At 60.8% G+C, this 19,799-nt stretch overlaps 1 protein-coding gene across 1 annotated transcript; it reads right to left on the bottom strand.

The window, feature by feature from the left end:
- Positions 1 to 483: 483 nt before the first annotated feature.
- Positions 484 to 18,619, bottom strand: ZBTB7A (zinc finger and BTB domain containing 7A). The gene is made up of 3 exons (XM_058821062.1): positions 18,492 to 18,619; positions 5,077 to 6,284; positions 484 to 965 (listed from the first exon to the last, which is right to left on the bottom strand). The coding sequence occupies exons 2-3, from the start codon at positions 6,267 to 6,269 to the stop codon at positions 527 to 529; spliced, it is 1,632 nt and encodes a 543-aa protein (XP_058677045.1). The 5' UTR covers positions 6,270 to 6,284; positions 18,492 to 18,619; the 3' UTR covers positions 484 to 526.
- Positions 18,620 to 19,799: the final 1,180 nt, after the last annotated feature.

Raw genomic sequence — 19,799 nt, 5'->3', positions numbered from 1 at the left:
AAACCCTGCCCTGCCACAGCCCTTCCAACTCCTACCACTCCTTTTTTTTTTTCTATTTTTTCCTTTTTTTTTTTCTTAAATAGATCTCTCTCTGAAATAAGTTTTTTTTTCTTTTCTTTTTTTTTTTTTTTTAAACATGTGTTTGGACACAAAATAAAGCTTTGGATTTACATGGAAGCTCTTTTCCATGCGACAGAGCCACTTTCCATCCCCACCTCGTGCTTCCCTAGCGTCCTTGCCTTTCCAAGAAAAGGTCCTTGGCTATGAGGGATCCTCGGGGGAGAGCCCCGCTTACGATGGGAAGATTGGAAAACATTAATATAATATCTCTCTTTTTTTTTTTCTTTTTTTTGTAGCTTTTTTTTGTTTTTTCCTTAAAAAAAAGGGAGAGAAACATCTTTTAAAGAGAAAAATCGGAGGAAAAGTACTAACTAGATTTTGTGACTTTGTTTCATCGTTTCATCGCTTGGGGTTGGTTTTACGGTTTTCTTTTCTTTTCTTTTTTTTTTTTTTTTTTTTTTTTGGTTTAGGAGAGTCCTTGCTCATTACCCTCATCCGACCCTCCTGCTACATTCAATCCCGGCGCTTCGTTATTGGAATTCTCCTCAAAGTGCTGCTGCTGCTGCTCCTCGCTGCCCGCGGCCGCGTCCTCGGCCTCGGGGGCCGGGGCGCTCCCGTCCTCCGTGGGCGTGGGGGGCAAGGCCCCGCCGGCCTCCCTGACCCGCGGCTTGCGGCCCCTCCGCGACGGGATCCCGTTGCATCCATCTTTTTTAAGGTGCCTGTGCAGGTGGTCGGAGCGGACGAAAGTCTTGCAGCAGCTGTCGCACTGGTACGGCCGCAGCCCCGTGTGCACCCGCATGTGGTTCTTCAAGTCGTAGTTGTGGGCGAAGGCGGCGCCGCACTGCTGGCACAGGTAGGGCTTCTCCCCCGTGTGCTTCCGCATGTGCACCTTCAGCTTGTCCTGCCTGCGGGGACACACGGCCACGTCAGGGGGGTGTGCGGGAGGTGACGGGGGACGGGGTGCCAATGGGAGGGGGCTGGAGCGGCTGGAGTGGGGATGGGCATCAGTGCTGGCACCTCCTGGTGTGGGGATGGGCAGCTCCTGGTGTGGGGATGGGCATCAGTGCTGGGCAGCTCCTGGTGTGGGGATGGGCATCAGTGCTGGCACCTCCTGGTGTGGGCATGGGCATTGGAATGGGCAGCTCCTGGTGTGGGGATGGGCGTCAGTGCTGGGCAGCTCCTGGTGTGGGGATGGGCATCAGTGCTGGGCAGCTCCTGGTGTGGGGATGGGCATCAGTGCTGGGCACCTCCTGGTGTGGGGATGGGCATTGGAATGGACAGCTCCTGGTGTGGGGATGGGCATCAGTGCTGGGCAGCTCCTGGTGTGGGGATGGGCACTGGAGTGGGCAGCTCCTGGTGTGGGGATGGGCATTGGAGTGGGCACCTCCTGGTGTGGGGATGGGCATCAGTGCTGGCACCTCCTGGTGTGGGCATGGGCAGCTCCTGGTGTGGGGATGGGCATTGGAATGGGCAGCTCCTGGAGTGGGGATGGGCATCAGTGCTGGGCAGCTCCTGGAGTGGGGATGGGCATTGGAGTGGGCAGCTCCTGGTGTGGGGATGGGCATTGGAATGGGCACCTCCTGGTGTGGGGATGGGCGTCAGTGCTGGGCAGCTCCTGGTGTGGGGATGGGCATTGGAATGGGCAGCTCCTGGTGTGGGGATGGGCATTGGAATGGGCAGCTCCTGGTGTGGGGATGGGCATCAGTGCTGGGCAGCTCCTGGAGTGGGGATGGGCATTGGAATGGGCAGCTCCTGGAGTGGGGATGGGCATTGGAGTGGGCAGCTCCTGGTGTGGGGATGGGCATTGGAATGGGCAGCTCCTGGTGTGGGGATGGGCACTGGAGTGGGCAGCTCCTGGTGTGGGGATGGGCAGCAACACAGGGCTGGAACGGGGCTGAGCAGCTCTCGGTGTGAGGATGGGCACTGGCACAGGGCTGACCAGCTCCTGGTGTGGGGATGGACATTACAAGGGCCTGGGCAGCTCCTGGTGTGGGGATGGGCAGCAATACAGGGCTGAGTATCAGCTGGAATGGGGCTGAGCAGCTCCTGCTCTGGGGATGGGCATTGCAGATGAGCAGCTCCTGGTGTGGGGATGGACATTGGCAGCTCCTGGTGTGGGGCTGAGCATCATCCAGCGCAGGGTGTGATGGTAGGGTCACACACTGTCACATATGGGGTCACACATTGCCCCATATGGGGCGTGAGCAGGGTTAAGGGGTCCCAGTTTGCCCCATATGGGGTGTGAGCAGGGTTATGGGGTCACACATTGCCCCATATGGGGTCTGAGCAGGGTTATGGGGTCACACAGTGCCCTATATGGGGTCTGAGCAGGGTTATGGGGTCACACAGTGCCCTATATGGGGTGTGAGCAGGGTTATGGGGTCCCAGTTTGCCCCATATAGGGCGTGAGCAGGGTTAAGGGGCCACAAAGTGCCCCAAATGAGGTCTGAGCAGGGTTAAGGGGTCACACAGTGCCCTATATGGGGTCTGAGCAGGGTTAAGGGGTCCCAGTTTGCCCCATATGGGGTGTGAGCAGGGTTATGGGGTTACACATTGCCCCATATGGGGCGTGAGCAGGGTTAAGGGGCCACAAAGTGCCCCAAATGAGGTCTGAGCAGCGTTATGGGGTCACACCCTGCCCAGCCCAGGCTGATCACAGCTATGGGGTCACACATGGCTCATTTGGGGACAGGCAGGGCAGCCCCTCCTGCTCTCCCCAGCACCTCCCGACCCTTCCCAAGGGATCCACCCCATTTCTGCACGGATCACTCAGATCCCAGCCCTGAACCTTCTCCCTTTACCCACCGGATCCCAAAAACCCTAAAGCTCCAGGGAAGCATCAAAGCCCCAAGGTCATGTCCAGCTCTGAGCGACACACAAAGTGGCTTGTGAAATTAAAATCTGGCATTTTATAACCTCCCCAACTCTTTTTTTTATGGGAGCTGCTCCTCCCCCTGTGACCGCAGAGGAACCAGGAAACGCCAGGGAGCAAAAATCCCTGAGCAGGGCCGGGCTGGGTGGGGAACAGCGGCTGGAGCAGCCCCGATCCTCCTGCCACACCCCAAACCCCCTCCCAGACCCCTCCCATGGAACAGGGAAGGGATTTGATTCCAGCCGTGGATGGGGAAGGAGAGCAAAGGAATAACAGGGAATAAATAATATGGAATAAACAATATGGAATAAATGGAGTTCAGGGCACAGGAACAGCGATGCCAAGGACAGCTCCCTGTCCCTGTCCAGGCTTCCCAAAGCTGCTGTGGGAAGCAGCAGGAGGATGATGTGTTTTGGCTGGAATCTGGTGGTTTGGAAAAGCAGCTTTTTTACAGGTGCCAGGCCCTCCTGGGAGCCAGCAGGGAGCAGATCAGAGTCGCACAGAATGGGAGCAGGGTCCTGATCCCACAGAATGGGAGCAGATCCTAATCCCAAGGAATGGGATCAGGATGGAAAAAGGATGAGGTGGCACCGTTCTACCAACTCCCCCTGCCCACAAGTCCCTGTGCCTCTCCTCATGTCGCAGTGCCAGCCGCTGCCAGGGACCCTGTGGCACTTGCAGGTCCTGCAGTGCCCTGGATGGTGCACGGGGGGGAGGTGGCTCTGGGGTGGCTCTGGGGTGGCTGTGGATGGCTCTGGGGTGGCTCTGGGGTGGCTCTGGGGTCCCTATGGACGGCTCTGGGGTCGCTGTGGGATCAGCCCCGGGCCCGGAGCAGGGAGGTGCCGCGTGGCAGGGCCGGGGGAGCGGGGAGGGAGGGCTGGCACCCTGCCCCTGCCATTATCTGCATTCCTCAGCTCTCCAACGTGGGCTGGGCGCGGCCGGCACCGGGGGAAGGGGCAGGACACGGCCTCGGCCCCTCGGGCTGCACCCCGGGGAGCTCACACGGATCCCACTCGGGATGGAGCCCCCAAAGCACCAGGGGCATGGAAGGGCCGGGAAAAGTGGCACAGTGGGAACATCTGGGCAGGCAGGGAGAGGGAAAAGGAGCAGAGAAAGGGAAAGGAAAGGGAAAAGGAGCAGGGAAAGGGAAAAAGAGCAGAAATAGGGAAGGGAAAGGGAGCAGGGAAGGGAATGGAAAGGAGAGGGAGCAGGGAAAGGAAACGGAAAGGGAAGATAGCAGGAAAAGGGAAGCGAAAGGGAAAGGGAGCAGGGAAAGGGAAAGAGAAGGGAAAGGGAAGGCAGCAGGGAAAGGGAGCAGGGAAAGGGAAGGCAGCAGGGAAAGGGAAAGGGAAAGGGAAGGCAGCAGGGAAAGGGAAAGGGAAGGCAGCAGGGAAAGGGAAAGGGAAGGCAGCAGGGAAAGGGAAAGGGAAGGCAGCAGCCCCAGGCCGTCAGCCCACGCTGCCCCTCGCACGCCCAGGCCTCTCCAGGCTGGGACCCCCGGGCCGGCCCAGCCCCGCAGAGCCGGGGAGAGGAGGCGGTGCCCGGGCACGGACTGGAGTGAACCGGAGCTGCCCAAACAATGTCCCCTTTCTTTGGTGCTGCCGTGGCCCAGGCAGGGAGCAGAGCAGCCCTGATTAGGAACGGGGCCGTGGCAAACGCCCCCGGGAGCTGCACCGGGGCTGCAGAGCTCGCTCTGCCAAGGACACGAGTGGGCTCTGACCTCCCTCCAACCCAGCCACGGACACCTCAGCCATGCCACGAGCCATGCCCAAACCATGCCCCTGCTCCGGCCACGATGGACAGACCAAGAGCCGCAGCTCTGTGTCCCCATCACGTCAGGTTCCCATCAGAGCTCAGCAAGTCAGGACAGCAGGATGGTGGCACTGGCCATCGAGCCAGGCCCTTTGAGATAGCTCAGGTGTCACACCTGTCACACCCCCAAAGTGCTCCCTGGAAAACTTTGGCCTCCAGCCCCAACTCGCCAGTTAGGATGGAAATGAGTTGAGCAGAGAGATAAAATCACCCTGGGCTGGCTCCTGGAGTGAGGGGAGGGCCGGGTTTGGGTGCAGCCCCCAGGTTTGTGTACAACCCCAGGTTTGGGTGCAGCCCCCAGGTTCACGTGCAGCCTCCGTGCCCAGCCGTACCTGGTGAATCTGACGTTGCAGATGTTGCACTCGTAGGGCTTCTCCCCGGTGTGGGTGCGGATGTGGCGCGGCAGCTTCCCGGCGCCCTGGATCACCTTCTCGCAGATGGGGCACTTCTGGAATGCTTTCGCCCTGATCTTCTTCTCCACCTTCTGCGACCAGGACGGGTACACGTCGCCCTCGCTGGAACTGCCGAAATATTTCAAGTAATAATCCATGACCCCGTCTTCGTCCTTGCGGTCGTCGTCGCCGAGCTGCTGCCGCCCCACCGAGTTGATCATCTGCTGGAGCAGGGCGCTGGCGGCCAGGTCATCCACCTCCCTGGCATCGTCCTCCGTCTCCGTGCCCGTGGGGATGAAGCTGGGTGAGTCCCCGGCCTCCTGCGGGTCCAGGGGGCCCCTGGGGGTGCCCCCCTCCTCCTCGGCCGGGGTGGCCAGGCCGCGGCTGCTGTAATGTCCGTTCTGGGAAGGGGAGAACATCCCGCCGCCCACCTGCTCCTCGTCCTCGCGCTCCAGCCACATGGCCGGGTTGCTGTCGGGGTCACAGTCACTTGCCTTTGGTCTTTCGGTTGGGGTGGCTTGCGAGTAGAAGTCCAGGCCGTTGCAGTTCGCCTCCTCCTCCTCCTCTTGGCCTCGGAAGTTCAGTCTCTGAAGGTCTCTCAACTCTGGGTTGGTCCACGGAAAGCTGCCTTGGTGGCCGTTCACGGGGTTGCTCTGGAAGAACTCCAGGTACTCTTTTGCTCTGAGATGGTTCCTCTGATCAATTTGATCTACTGTATCCATCTGGTCATTTTTGGCCAGAATCTTCCTCTCCAGGAGATCCGTGCAGACATCCCTGACGGCCGGGATCTCCAGCAGCGTGGCGGCGTTGAGGATGTCGTTGACGTTGGAAGTGCTGACGGTGAGGGTCGCGGTGTAGGCGAACTCCAGCAGCGCCGACAGCGCGTCCGCACTCACAAAGTCTATCTCATACACGTTCTGCTGGTCCACCACTAACCCTGAGGTGAAGAGCTTCTTGAAGTACTGGCTGCACGCCGCCAGGACGGAGCGGTGGGTGGGGAACTCCTGGCCTTCCACCAGGATGACCACGTCGCACAGCAGCCCGTTGTTCCTCTGCTCATTCAGGCTGCTGAGGATGTCGCTGCTGTGATCCGGGAACGGGATCCCTATGGGGCCGTCCACGCCACCCGCCATCTTCCAGGCTAAAGGCTGCGGGGAAGGAGGGCAAGGCCGTGAGTCAGAGCGTGGAGACATCGGGAGAATCCCCAAATTCCTCAGGGACGCACCTGGCAGGGTGTCCCCGTGCCTCTCCCTTCGTCCTGCCCGGCCTGTGCTTACCTGGCGAGGGGGAGGAGGAGGAGGAGGAACAGGGGCCGGGTGCTCTCGAGTGAGAACAGCTGAATTAGCACGGATCCGGGCCAGAGCAGCAAGCCTTGGCAGGGAGCGGGCATCACCCAGCCAGGCAGCACCTGGAGCGGGCACAGCTGTGCCCAGCGTGGGGCTATGGCACCCCGAGCCTCCCCAGTGCATCCCAGTCCTGCCCTGGGAGCATCTCCCAGCCCCATTCCTGCTGGAAGGTCCCCAGCTCCACGATGCCAGCACTGGAACACCATTCCCATCACTGATCCCTGGCTGCCAGCAGCCCTGGAGGGACTGGGCAGGGAATATCCCCTGGGAAGGGCAGGGAGAGGGGAGCCCCGGCCTCCCCACGCTGCTGCTGCAGGTGTTTGACAGAGCAGAGCTGATCCCTGGAGGCTGAGGCAGCTCCTGCTCCTTCCTGGGAGCAGGAGACAGGAAAGGACACTGGGATCAACAAGTGCCAGCACCAGACCCAGATCCTGGACAGGTTCCAGCAGAAGCAGCAGCTCTTCCCAATGCCAAGGGTTTGTTTGGGACAAGATAAATAAATAAAGTCACTCCTGACACATCCACTTGACTCCAAAGGCTGGAAAAACCCAGCCTTTGCTGGGAAATGGGCACTGGGGCCTGACTGTGAGCCTGAGCAGTCCCTAATTCTCCCACAATCCCAGAAATTAAGAATAGCATTTCCCTCCTGTCCATCTCAAGCACAAATCCACACGCTCCTTGAAGCAGCGATTTGCTGGAAAATCAGCGTAACTCCCCCATCCCAAGCACTGGGATCAGCAGGAGCCAAGAAATCCACACACAAACCAGTCCAAAATTCACCCCAGCACAAGGCTGGAGTATCCAAGATCCTCATTTCCAGCTGGGGAAACTGAGGCACGGCGGGACGTGGCTGTCCCAGGCCATGGGGGGACGGATGAGTCAGGATGGATCCAGAACAGCAATAATTATTCAGGAAGCAGCTCCCAGCCCCGGGTCCCAGCACGGAGCAGGAGCCCAGGTTGCACAACTCCGGCTTCCCCCACCCACCCCCGGCCTCCTCAGTAGTTTTCCATATTTACTTATTTTTGAAACGTTTTGTTAAGCCCAGAAAATAAGTTTAACTTTGGCACCTTCCTGTTTCATACAGAGAAAAGGCAGGAGAAGGCAGGTCTGGGGCTGTGGAGAAGGGATCTGGAGCAATCCCTGCATAACCAACAGCAGGAGGACACCAGGATTGAGCTCCCAGCAGGAATGGGATGGGGTGAGGAGGAGGAGGGAGGACGAAGGGGGCCTGGATGGGCAGGGCAGGCACCAGCCCTGCCACCAACACCAAGCACCAAAGGCAGGTGGCCTCCTGAGACTCCTGGGACCGACTCCAGAGCCACCTCCTGAGCTCCTGGCTTTGACCTTTAAACCCTCATTTCACGGAGTTTTACATCAGGGAGGAAAGGGCTGTTTGGTGGCACCATTCCACATCAGACCTGGCCTCAGGGGTGACCTTGGGCAAGGTCACCCCATCCCAGGGGATCCCAGGGCAAGGTCAGCCCATCCCAGCACCCCCAGGGATCCCAGGGGATCTGGAACTGGGGTTCCAGAGGATCCAGAACTGGGGGTCCAGGACAAGCTCACCCCATCCCAGGGGATCCTGAGCTGGGGGTTCCAGGGAGGCTTTGCTGCCTCAGCCCCACTTGTCCCATTCCCACCAGGGCAGCTCCAGAGCCCCCCAAACCCTGACTGGAGCAGATCCCACATCCCTGCCAGCCCCAGAACCAGCACTGGAGCTTCCCCCTCTCCCTCCTCTCTACAAGAGATGCTTTACAGGTTTTTTCCTCCCAAACCCAGTGAGCTGGAGCTGCGTGCAGCGTTTGGAGGGTCCTGAGGGAGCCGTGTCTGTCCCCACACACGGCCCAGCTCTGGGGAGCAGCCAGACAAGGTCCCCCCCCAGCCTGGGGCTGGGATAATCATCCCCACAGTGTGGGAATGGCTGCAGGGTCATGGGACTGCCCCTGGAGCCTGCTCCAACTCGGCCGCCCCGCACACAACACGGCCTTTGTGTGCCACGGCCGCCGTGCCCGGGGCTGCCGGGGGCAAAGGGGGCGTCCTGAGCCCCCCAGGAATGGGCTCGGGGCCTGGATGCTCCAGCCACAGCCAGAGACCGAGTCCCTAAAACATCCCCCAGTTCCCTTTCCAACAGCTCCAGTGGGAAATGGAGCGTTCCAGAGGATGGGTTTGGGGTTTTGGGAAAGGTGGGTGACTCAAAAGCTGCTCCGAGCACCCCAAATCCACTGCCTGCTCACGGCACCAGGGCTCAAGGCCACGACGGAATGGGCAAAATCCACTTGGGAATGTGCTGAAGCCAGGTGACAGTGACAAAAGCTGCTGGCACAACCACAGCTCGTCCCTGCCGGGCAAGGCAAGGCCTGAATGGGCCACCAAGGGGGAGCCTCAACTCCTGACCTGCATTTCCAGCAGCTCCATTCCCTGCCTGCCTGCCTGCCTGGGGGGCTCCAGGGCCTGGGTGGCTCTGCAGGGCTCAGAGGTGCCACGCTGCACCCCAAAAGTGGCACTGGGGGACAAGTTTGGGAATGGCCCAACTGAGAGGGAACCACTGAGGTGAAATACAGCCCGTGAGGAGGAGGAGGAGGGGTTGGAGCAGCAGCAGAGCCCTCCAGGTGATTCAGGAACATCACTGACAGCCTGGTGGGATGCCCTGTGCAGCCCCAACCCTGCTCTGAGCCCCCTCAGAGCTTCCAAAATCCCAACACAACAGAGCTGTGGCTGTTCCAGCTCCACAGGTCAGCCTGTCACACACAGGCAGGACAAATGTCATTTTTTGGGTGCTGAAAGGTAGTAAGGGACGTTCTGCACCTCCCTGAGCTGATGTTCCACATCCAGCTGATTCCCCATTGCCTTTGGACACTGCTCCTCAACACTGAAATGGAATTCCTGAGGTTGGAGAAGCCCTGCAGGATCCCTGAGCCCCAGCTATGTGTAATCCCCACCTTGTCCCCAGCCCAGAGCCACCTCCAGGGATGGGAACTCCCAGGGCAGCCCCTGCCAATGTCCAATCATCCTTTCCATGCAGAAATTGTCCCAATACCCACCCTGAGCCTGCCCTGGTGTAACTCAAGGCTGTCCCCTGGGAGCAGAACCTGACCCCTCCTGGCTGTCCCCCCAGCCAGGAGCTGTGCAGAGCCACAAGGTCACTCCTGAGCCTCCCCAGCTCCCTCAGATGTTTTCCAGACTCTTCCCAGCTCCATTCCCTTCCCTGGGCTCTCTCCAGCCCCTGTGTGTCCTTCTGACACAGCACCCCAGCTGTGACCTCAGCGCTGCCATTTTATTTCCTTTTTTTAAGCTCAATTTCTCACCTCTCTTCTCCCAGACCCCCCCGGCCCACGAGCAGCACCCAGGGCTCACTGAAACCCCTGAGCTTGTGCTTCCCTCAGCAGGATGTCACCCAATCCCTCTCCTCCAGGAGCTCTGGAATTTGACATTTACATTCAAATGAGGCGACCACATCAAGATGGGATCCCAACCAAAAGTGCTGACAAAACACCTCTTTAATTACCAGTTTTCCACAGTGGTTGTTTTTCCTTTTCCCTTCACTTCTTTGCCTTAAAATTCAGAGGAAGCTGAGCAGTTTGGGAGGGCTGAGGAACAGCCAGGTGGAAGAGCTGGGTCACACCTGGGGAACAGGAACAGCCAATGCTCTCTACGTGCTCTGATCCGGAAAAGATCCCAAATCCCTCCCAAAGGCAGAGGTGCCGCCCTCGGCAGCAGCACAGGTGAGAACTTGAGCAACACCTGGCACCTGCTGGGGGCAGGAAGGGAGAATCAGCATCACCCTTCCCATGCAGCACGAGGCAAAATGGCTTTGGGGAGCTCTGCAATGCACAGAGCAGCATTTCCTGGGGAGAGCTGAGCTCTGGGAGATCCCTGTGGGATGGAGAGGGACTCTGGACATGAGGATGGACAGGGCAGGGTGAGATGGGATACTGGGGAGAGTTCCCAGAGCGGCTGCGGCTGCCCCTGGATCCCTGGAGTGTCCAAGGCCAGGCTGGAGCACCCTGGGTCACTCCAGGATGTCCCTGCCCATGGCAGGAATATTTCAGGTCCATCCAAACCATTCTGGAACTTGGGATACTCAAGGTGTCCAAGGATCCCAAGCTGCTCTGGCATTTCTTGGAGCAAACACACACGACTGAGGCAGGGCAGCCTCAGCAGCAGCACCAGGGGAGAATTATTAAAATAATGGTGATTTACAACAAAAAAACACCCCAGGGGCTACTGATAATGGTTCTTTACATAAAAACACCCACTCCAGGGGCCGCTGAAAATGGGCCTTTACACAAAAAACCACTCCAGGGGCTGCTGCCCAAGCCCAAACACGACCCCAGCACTCCCTCACCACCCTGCACAAACAGGCATTTCCCCTAGAACAGCTCCCACCCCAGAGCTCTCCCCTGTTCACATTTAGGACAGCCCACCCCAGTGCCCCATCCCAGCTGTGCCAGCTGGCTGTGCCAGCTCTGTGGCCAGGGCAGCAGAGGCAGAGCTGGGCTGGGAGCAGCCCAGGACAGGCCCCAGCAGGTCCCACCCTGCCCAGGATCCACCCGAAACTGCAGCGAGCCCCGGGACACACACACAGCTGGGAACAGGGATGGGGAAGGAAGGGGAAAGGGGGAAGGATAAAGGGAAGAGAAGGTTCTGTCTGCTTGGGAAAAGTCACAATTGCAACCACTCCACCGAGCCACGGAAACTCAGCTGCTCCCAACAAGGAAATGTGCTGTCGGTGCCTTGGGGCCAAACTACCCCAATTATTTGGACCTGGAGAACCAGCTGGGTGTTCCTGAGAGGAAGACCCTGAACATCAACAGAACTGCACTGTGGGAAAAATCGAGATTAAAAAATCCCTCAGCCTGCTTTTCTTTTAAATAAAACTACATTTTCAATGGTGCAGTGGGAAGAAATCCTTGGTCCTGAGAAGGCAATGGAGCCATCAATGGCCAAGGGTGAATTCCAGCTTTCTTCTGTCCTGCCTAGACACCCATCTGGGGTAACATGACCAAGATCATGCAGCTCTTGAAGTGAAGAGACTGGGGCAGAACCAGTGCCCTGCAAGTGCCTGTGGCTGCTTTGCACAATCTGGCTCTGTTCCCCAAGCATGGGCATCCATCCCCTGCAGCCCCTCAACGGGGAAAAGCGACCACAGGTCTGGATTTGGGGCGTGAGCAATGACACTGAACCACACCAGGAGGGCTCAGCTGGTTCCCAAAGAGGCTCCAGATCACAGCCCTGACCAAACCCTGCTCCAGGGGCTCCTCAGAGGGGTTCATTGCTCTGGTCCTTCCAAAGATCAGAGCACCCCACTTCTTGTAGGTGCTCTGGATGCTGCAATGCTGCTGCAAGAGGCTCTGGAGACCTTCCAGTGCCTGAAGGGGCTCCAAGGGAGAAGGGAGGGACACGGAAGGACAGGACAAGGGGGAATGGATTCAAACAGAGCAGGTTTAGATGGGATGTTCCCCCTTCCCCTGGCACTCCAGGCCCAGGGAAGAAGCACCCAAAGCACTGCAGGAGCAGCCAGGAGAGGAGAATCTCACATCCTGCAGCTTCTGGCAGGAAGAGCAGCTGCTCCCACTCAAGTCTGGATGGGGCCCTGGGTCTGAACATCCCAGGAACTTCAATGGAATAAAGAGCCATGAAAGCAGGAACCATGGAGGGACCAGCAAGGTGGGGCTGGAGGTCTGGGATCCCTCAGCAGCGACAGGGAATTGTTGGCAATGCTGCTGTGGAGCCACCAGGAAGAAAGGGAACTGTTCCTCTTGGTTTTCCCAATCTGCCTGAACTCCAGTGGCTTTCACGTGCTGGCCCAGATGAGGCTGGACAAGCCAGGTGCGGAATTGCTCCAGAGGAAGGACAAGTGTCACCACGAACAGGCTCATCCCCAAGGCCTGGGCGAGACTCTGCATCTCCCAGACACCTGATGGTGCTCCCAAAGACACAGCTCCCTCCCCAGGGATTCACCTCCACAGCCCAGCGCCACATCCCACAGCTCCCAGGGATGGAACTGGGCTGGGATTTCCTTGCAGGGCCCAGCACAGCTCCTGGGAAACCTCAATTCCAGCTGCTGGCCAAAGGCAGGACGTGGATCCCGATGGACAACGGGGTGGCCAAACACCGGTGCTGTTCCAGAGCCGCCCCAGCTGCCACCCCCAGCCCTGACAGCACCAAACTCCTCTCGTGTTGCAAGGTGAGCCTGAACTGGTTCCTCCACCCAGCCCTCCTTGCCAATTTTCTCCTTTGTCATCAGAGGCCGGATTTAATCCGGCAGGAATGTGCCTTTTAACCCAGGGAGTCTCCCACCCCAGCTCTGGGTGTGAGGGGTATTTTGGGGTGAGCAGCTCCCCCATTCCCAGCACTAAAGTCCGTGGCACCACCTCTGTGTACTGGGATTGTCCCCAGCAGCACCAACCAGGTCCCAGAATTCCCCTGCAGGAGACAAAACAAACCCCAAACTGCTGAGAGCTGCCCAAAGACCCCCAATTCCTGCTGCAAACCCACCTCTGTTCCAGCACCTCCCAGGCCTCATCAACCCTCAGGCTAAGCTGAGTCCTCCTGAGCTCAGCCCAGAGCCCAGGAAGGCTAGATACCCTGGAACTCAAGGAAAATCAGTTTTTCTGCCCAAACAAACCCTTTTCACTGAGCCCCAGTGTGCCCACACTGCTGCAGCCCTGGCCCTCCAACGGGTTCAGTCCCACCTGGCTGCTGTGGGAAAACTCCCTGATTTGGGAGATTCTGGACAACACCAGGCCATGGCTGAGCCTGCCACAGTTCTCCAAAATACTTCACAAAGTCTCAGGAGCGTCAGGGAAAAAGGGGAAGAAGTGCACAAAGCATGAGGCTGTGTGTGCCCCAGTGCTGGCTGCAGGAGCTGCTCTGTCCCAGCAGTTCTTTTCCAACCTGGGAGCGTGCAGGCACCGGGATCCAGGCAGGAATAAGCAACTGCTCTCCAAAAGGCAGCGTGGGGCCCCTTTGCAAGGGAGCAATTGAGGACTCCAAGCTTTAACCCCCAGCACGACCCAGCTGCTCCAGGCTGGAGGACAACCAGAGCAGGTCATGCTTGGACACCCCCTCCCCTTCACAGGCCACAGCCTGTCCCCACTCCAGCCAAAATCCTCCCAAAGTCACTCCAGCGTTTCCTTGAGAAAAACCAATCCCATCCACCCCTTCACCCCACATCTCCCCTCTCCTGCCACAGCTCTGGTGGCCTTCTGAACGGAGAGAACCATAAACACTGCTCAAACCCCAAATCCCCCAATCCCACAGGTGCCAGACAGCATTTACCCCCTCACACGTTCCCCTCCCTGTCACATCTCTCCTGTCCCATAAACAGGGAGCCCTAAAACTGCTCAAACCCCAAATCCCCCCATTCCCATTTGCTGCAGGAGCCCCCAGAGCTGTCCCCTGTCCCAGGATTGTCCCCCCCACCACTCCTGACAATTCCCTGCCCGAGGCTCTGGCATCAATCTAATTGCCTCAAATGACACCTCACAGACCTGCTGTTCTTTTCCACACCGGGAAGGTTGAGGGGGGGAAAAAAAAGGCAAAATAAATAAAAGAATAAGGCTGGAGTTTGGTGAGAGAGCAGGGCAGGGCAGCCCCTTATGTAATTCCCAGTTTGTGGATTAACAGCCAGCTCGTCCCGCCATTCCCGGCTCGGGGCATGACGAGAAAAAGCGAATCCCTGCAAAAGCAGGGCTCCATCAAGCACGGATCTCCCTCCTTCCTTCCTTCCTGCCCTGCTGGGGGGCACCAGGGAATGCTGATCCTGATCCTGATCCCTCTCTGCTCTGCCTGTCGGGGCAGAGGCTCCGGGAGCTGCGACCTGTAGCTACAAGCCCACCTGCGGCACTTCCCAGCTCCAGCAAACAACGGGGAAAAATCTCATTCACTCACTGGTTCCCAGCGTGCCGGTGGGAAATGAGGAGGTGCACGAAGCAGGAAGGAAATGGGAGCAGGAGTGGAGGGAGTTAAAACCCAGCGCCGGGAGCGGGGAGCATCCTCTGCTGTGCAGAAACCAGGGACAGGGACAGGTCGGGAGAGGGGCACGGGCTCCAGGTGGGCACAGGGTGGGGAACAGGAGGGAACAACCCCGAAGGTGTCAGGATTTCATGCCCAGGAGGATGCCAGCGTTCCAGCAGGTGGGCACAGGGGTGAGGAACGGGAGAACGACCCCGAGTTTGTGCCCAGGAGGATGCCAGCGTTCCAGGCAGTGGGCACAGGGTGGGGAACAGGAGGAGAACAACCCCAAGGGTGTCAGGATTTCATGCCCAGGAGGACGCCAGCGTTCCAGCCAGCCAGGCCAGCGCTGGCGGGCCACATTCCCGGCTCTCTGGCCGCACATTTTTCCAGGGATGGGCGATGCCAGGCTGCTGGGAAGCCGCTGCTTGCCAGGGGATCTGCAGCTCATCCCACCGCCGTGCCCTTGGCTCCCACCTGCAGCCCCGGGGCAGCTCGCAGCAGTCTCCAGTTTCTCGCACCTCGTGGCACTAAGCCGAGCCCTATAGTTCCCCTCAGCTCCCCTCAGTTCCCCGGCAGCACCTGCAGCCCGGGACGCCCCCGGAGCCCCACCGGGAGCCGGCCCGGCCGCGCCACCGGAGCCGGTGGGAAACTGAAACTGAGCGCAGGGAAGGCGATACGGGCACGAACAATCGGCCCCGGCTGCTCGGAGAGGATCCCAGCCCGGCCTGACCTCGTTTACTCCCGCTGACGTCCTGCACGGCTCCTCCGGGACGCTGCAGGCACAGGTACAGCGACGGACACGGCACCGGCTGGGACCAAAGGGCCACGGGCTTGGGGATGAACGCTTCCCCCAGCCCAGACACTGCCTGTCTTCCTCCCTTTCCCCGAGTTCTGCTCCTCAAAAGGCTTTTAATTACAGACCGGGACCGGTCTGCTCAAATTTGAGGTTAAAGCTGGTTGAGAGCGTAGTTAAAGCAACTGTTTATTGCCTGGACTAGGAGAGATAAGGAGCAGGGTTCTAATTGTTCGCCGCACAAGCTCGTCTTCCAAAAAACTCAGCATCCCGAGACGGGGAGAGAACCCTCAAGTGTCAGTTTAAATCAAGATTGAACCACAGTTCTCAAGCATTCAGACTCTGTCTCAAACACACACCTGGGATTTTCAGGTGGGACACCTGCCTGGGACTCGATCCTGCAGCTCAACCCCAGCACTCGATCCCAAATCAAGGTCTTGACGGGAGACAGGAGCACCCAAACCACCACAGAGCCTCGATGGCAGCATAAACTTCACCCCTCATTTGCCTCCCGTGCCCACATCCAAATTCCCACGCTGGGAGAACAACTGGAATTTTTAATTCTGCTTCCAAAAGTCACCAAACACGAAGGGAGCCCGGCTGCCCTCACCGTGCCAAATTAATTCCACCCAGCTCCTCCACAGAGCAGAGCTCCTCATGAAGCCACAGCTAAAGATCTTCACCGGACCCACGGCCACGAGATGAAATACGAGTGAAAAACAATTAATAATTAAAAAAAAAAAAAAAAGGCAGAGGAAGAGTTGCAGAGCAGTAAAGTGAGGAACTACTTTCATTCACCACCACATTTATTAAGAGCTCCTGCCTTGCAAAACCCTCCCTGGAGTTACTGAAGCAATTAAGGCTTGGTGGAAAAATCCCACCATCTCACCCGTGTTTGGGTTGCGCCTCTTCACTCCCTCTTTCACCAGAACAAGCCTAAACAGGGGCCAGAATGAATATTAAACAAGAAAGGCTCCTCTCTAATAAACTCCTCCGTTTCTCCCGGTCTCTTTTATTTTTTTGTAAAGTAGTTGAAATCCAACAACTCCAGCAAAACCATCAGAATTAAAGCCAGCCCAGCTCTTCCTGCTCAGCCTCCAGAAGAGCCCACACGCTTCAATTTCCAACCAGGACGGGCAGAATCCCTGAGAAATCGCACAATTCCTTGAAAAACACCACCAGCAACCACCCCAAACACTTTTGGAAAGCGCCACGATGACCTTTTAGCTCCGCTGCTACGCCGAGCACAACTTCAACCCTCATTAGGTTGTAAATTCTTCCAGGCAGAACCTTTCTCTCCCCGTGTCCATAAACCAGTTATTATATAAGTTATGGTTTCGATAGCCAGGACAACCAACAGCCCCGGGAACACAGCTGCTCTTGAGCTGGGACGGCAGCAAACTCTCAGCACCAAGAGTCCTTGAGCCCACAGAAACTTTGGCTGCCCAAAGCCGTCCTGAGGGTCTGCAGGAGCTCAGGGAACACCGAGAGCCAGGCAGGGGCCGGGCAGTCACGTCGGCTGGGCTCGTACAACAGGAACTGTCGCTTTCAGCGGAGGAACATTGGGATTTACACGTTCTGGTGCTGCTGCCGGAGTCCCAGGGCTTTCCATGGAATCATGGAATAACCTCAGCTGGAAGGGACCCACAGGGACCATCCAGCCCTGCACAGACACCCCAATAATCCCACCCTGTGCATGCCTGGGAGCGCTGTCCAAACCCTCCCGGGGCTCTGGCAGCCTCGGGGCCGGGGCCATTCCCTGGGGAATCTGTCCAGCACCCCACCATGCTCTGGAAAAAGCACCTTTTCCTCATCTCCAACCTCAGCCTGTCCTGACACAGCTTCACAAACCAACTTTCCCCACGCTCCTGGAACAACACGGCCAAGGAACCCTTTCCCTGCAGTGCCCGGCTGCCAGCCCACGCTCCCAGCGATGTGTCCGTGACTCCGTCCCGTCTCCAGCCCCACCAAGCCCCGCTCCGAGGGGAACGGGGCAGGGACCTTTGCCTGTGTCACGGGGGCCTCGGCACGGCACGGCACGTTTGGGCACCTGACCGGAACCACCGCGCCCAAACCCGAGCTCCGGGTGGGGGATGACGATGAGGAGGCAGCGCCGGCTGCCCGGGCACGCGGGGAATGTTTTGGCAGCTCCCAGGGATGCTGCCCCTCACGCCGGGCCCTGGGCGCTGCGCGGTCCCGCGGGGGGAGATGCTTATCCCGCCGGGCTCCTGCGGGCAGCAGCGCCCCAGCCCCGCGGGGGGATTATCACCGCGGCCCCCCCTGCCCGCAGCCGGCCGGGGGGAGATAAGGGACGCCCGAGGGGGGTAAAAACAACGCCGGGCGCGCAGGGCCGGAGCGGGGCGGGCAGGGCCGGGCCGGCGCCCCCCGGCCGCCAACGACCTTGGGGTGCGCGGGGACGGCGCGGCCCGACGCCCCCGCACGGGGCGGCCCCGGGGGACCCCACCCATGACCGGCCTCCCCCCTCGCCGGCCCGGGCCGCCCCCCCCGCGGGGCCCACAGGGAGCCTTGGCCGGGCGCCACGACCCCACCCCTTCCCCCGGGCGGGCGGGCGGGCGCCGCAATGGAGGCCGGGGGGAGGCGGGGGCGGGGGGCGCGGGGGGGAGGAGGGGGGGGGCGAGGTGCCGGTGCGGCCCCGCGGGGGCGGCGGGGCGGGCGGGGGTCGCGGCGGGGCCGGGCCCGGGCGGGGGTCGCGGGCCCGGGCGGGGGGGGCCGCGCAGGCCCCGCCGCGCCCGTCCCCGGCCACCCCGCGCGGCGCCCGCCATTGGGCCGGGCGGCGGCGGGCGGGGCGGGCGCGCGGGGCGGAGGGCGCGCCCCGATTGGCCCCGCCCGCTGCCCATCAACACGCCTCCCGCTCGCCGCGCGCGCGGGGGCCGCCGGGAAGCGCAGTCCGCTCGCCCACCGGCACCTGCGGCGCGGCGCCGCCGAGGGACTACAACTCCCGGCAACCCCCGCGCCGCGCTCCCCCCCACTCCTCCCCGCTCCCAACCCTTCCCCCCCCCCCCCCCTCCGCGACCCCCCCAGCACGGCCCGGCCAAGTACAACGTATACGGAGGGGGGGCGGAGGGGGGGCAACCCCCACCCCCCCCCCGCAACGGACCCAACCGACCCCTCCCCACCCCCCACTGCCCCCCACCACCCCCGGGGAGGGGGGGGGGAGGGTCAGGCCCGAACCACCCCCCCCCCCCCATGCGCGACCCCCCCCCCCAGTGCGCGCCCACCCCTCAGTTCCGTACCGGGCGGGGGCCGAGCGGTCCGGGCGAGCGGAGCGGGCCGCGCCGTGCCGAGGCGGGCGGGCCGGGCCGTGCGGGCGGGCGGAGCAGGCTCTGGCCGCCCCGCGGGAGCTGCTCGCCGAGGCCCGTATGCGGCTCCTTCCTGCTCCGGCCGGGGCCGCCCCGCTCTTAAAGGGGCCGCGCGCCGCCCCCCCGCCCGCCGCCCCCCCCGCGGGGCGCAGCCGCCTCCGGCCGGGGGGGGGCGCAGCGCGGGGGGGGCTCGGGGGGGGGCGCGCGCGGGGGAGACCCCAGGGGGGACCCGCGGACCCCCCCCCCCCAGCGTGGGACAGCGCGAGCGGGGACACGCGTGTCGCCTCCCCCTCTGTGTGAGTGTCACACACACGGACCCCGGACCCACGCGTGTCGCACCGTGTCGCCTCCCCCTCTGTGTGAGTGTCACACACACGGACCCCAGACCCACGCGTGTCGCACCGTGTCAGCTCCCCCCCGGGAGCGTCACACACACAGACCCCAGACCCACGCGTGTCGCACCGTGTCACCTCCCCCCTGTGTGTCACACAAACGGACCCCAGACCCACGCGTGTCGCACCGTGCAACCTCACCCGGGAGCGTCACACACACAGACCCCAGACCCACACGTGGCCCCCTGTCCCCGACAGGGTCACACAGACCTCAGACCCACATGTGTCACACGGTGTCACCTTTCCCCTGGGAGTGTCAGCTCTTCCCCCCAGGAGTGCCACACTGACCCCAGACCCACTCGTGTCCCCACTGTGCCACCACCAAGTCCCGTCTGGGTCACCCTGGTGTCCTCCAGACCCCCTCGTGTCACCCCCCGGGGCACCTTCACCGGCCCCAACCCCGCTCGTGTCCCCACTCTGAGCCCCTTGGGGTCACCGTGCCCACCTGTCACCCCCTGGGGCCCCTCTGTGTCCCCCAAACCCACGGGCGTCACCCCACAGGTCCCTTCTGCGTCACCCTGCCCACATGTCACCTCCTGGGGCACCTCTGTGTCCCCAGACCCACGGGTGTCACCCCATGGGGGTCACCCCTCGGGCTCTCTGGGTCACCCTTTATGCTCCACACCCCCAAAGCCACTCGTGTCACCCCTCGTGTCACCTTTCCGTGCTCCTCTGTGTCACCTCACCCACGTGTCACCCCCTCCCCGCGCCCCCAGCCCCACGCGTGTCCCCACGTGTCCCCTCCCTGTCCCCCCAAACCCACTCGGGTCCCCCCACGGGCCCCTCCCCGCGTCACCCCACCCTGGTGTCGCCTCCCCACGCCCCCCGCCCCTCCATGTCCCTCCCAGGT

This window comes from Ammospiza caudacuta, chromosome 28, assembly GCF_027887145.1.
Source record: "Ammospiza caudacuta isolate bAmmCau1 chromosome 28, bAmmCau1.pri, whole genome shotgun sequence".
Taxonomy (NCBI): domain Eukaryota; kingdom Metazoa; phylum Chordata; class Aves; order Passeriformes; family Passerellidae; genus Ammospiza; species Ammospiza caudacuta.
The sequence above is the reverse complement of the archived record's forward strand: the minus strand, read 5'-3'. Positions and strand labels throughout refer to the sequence as shown.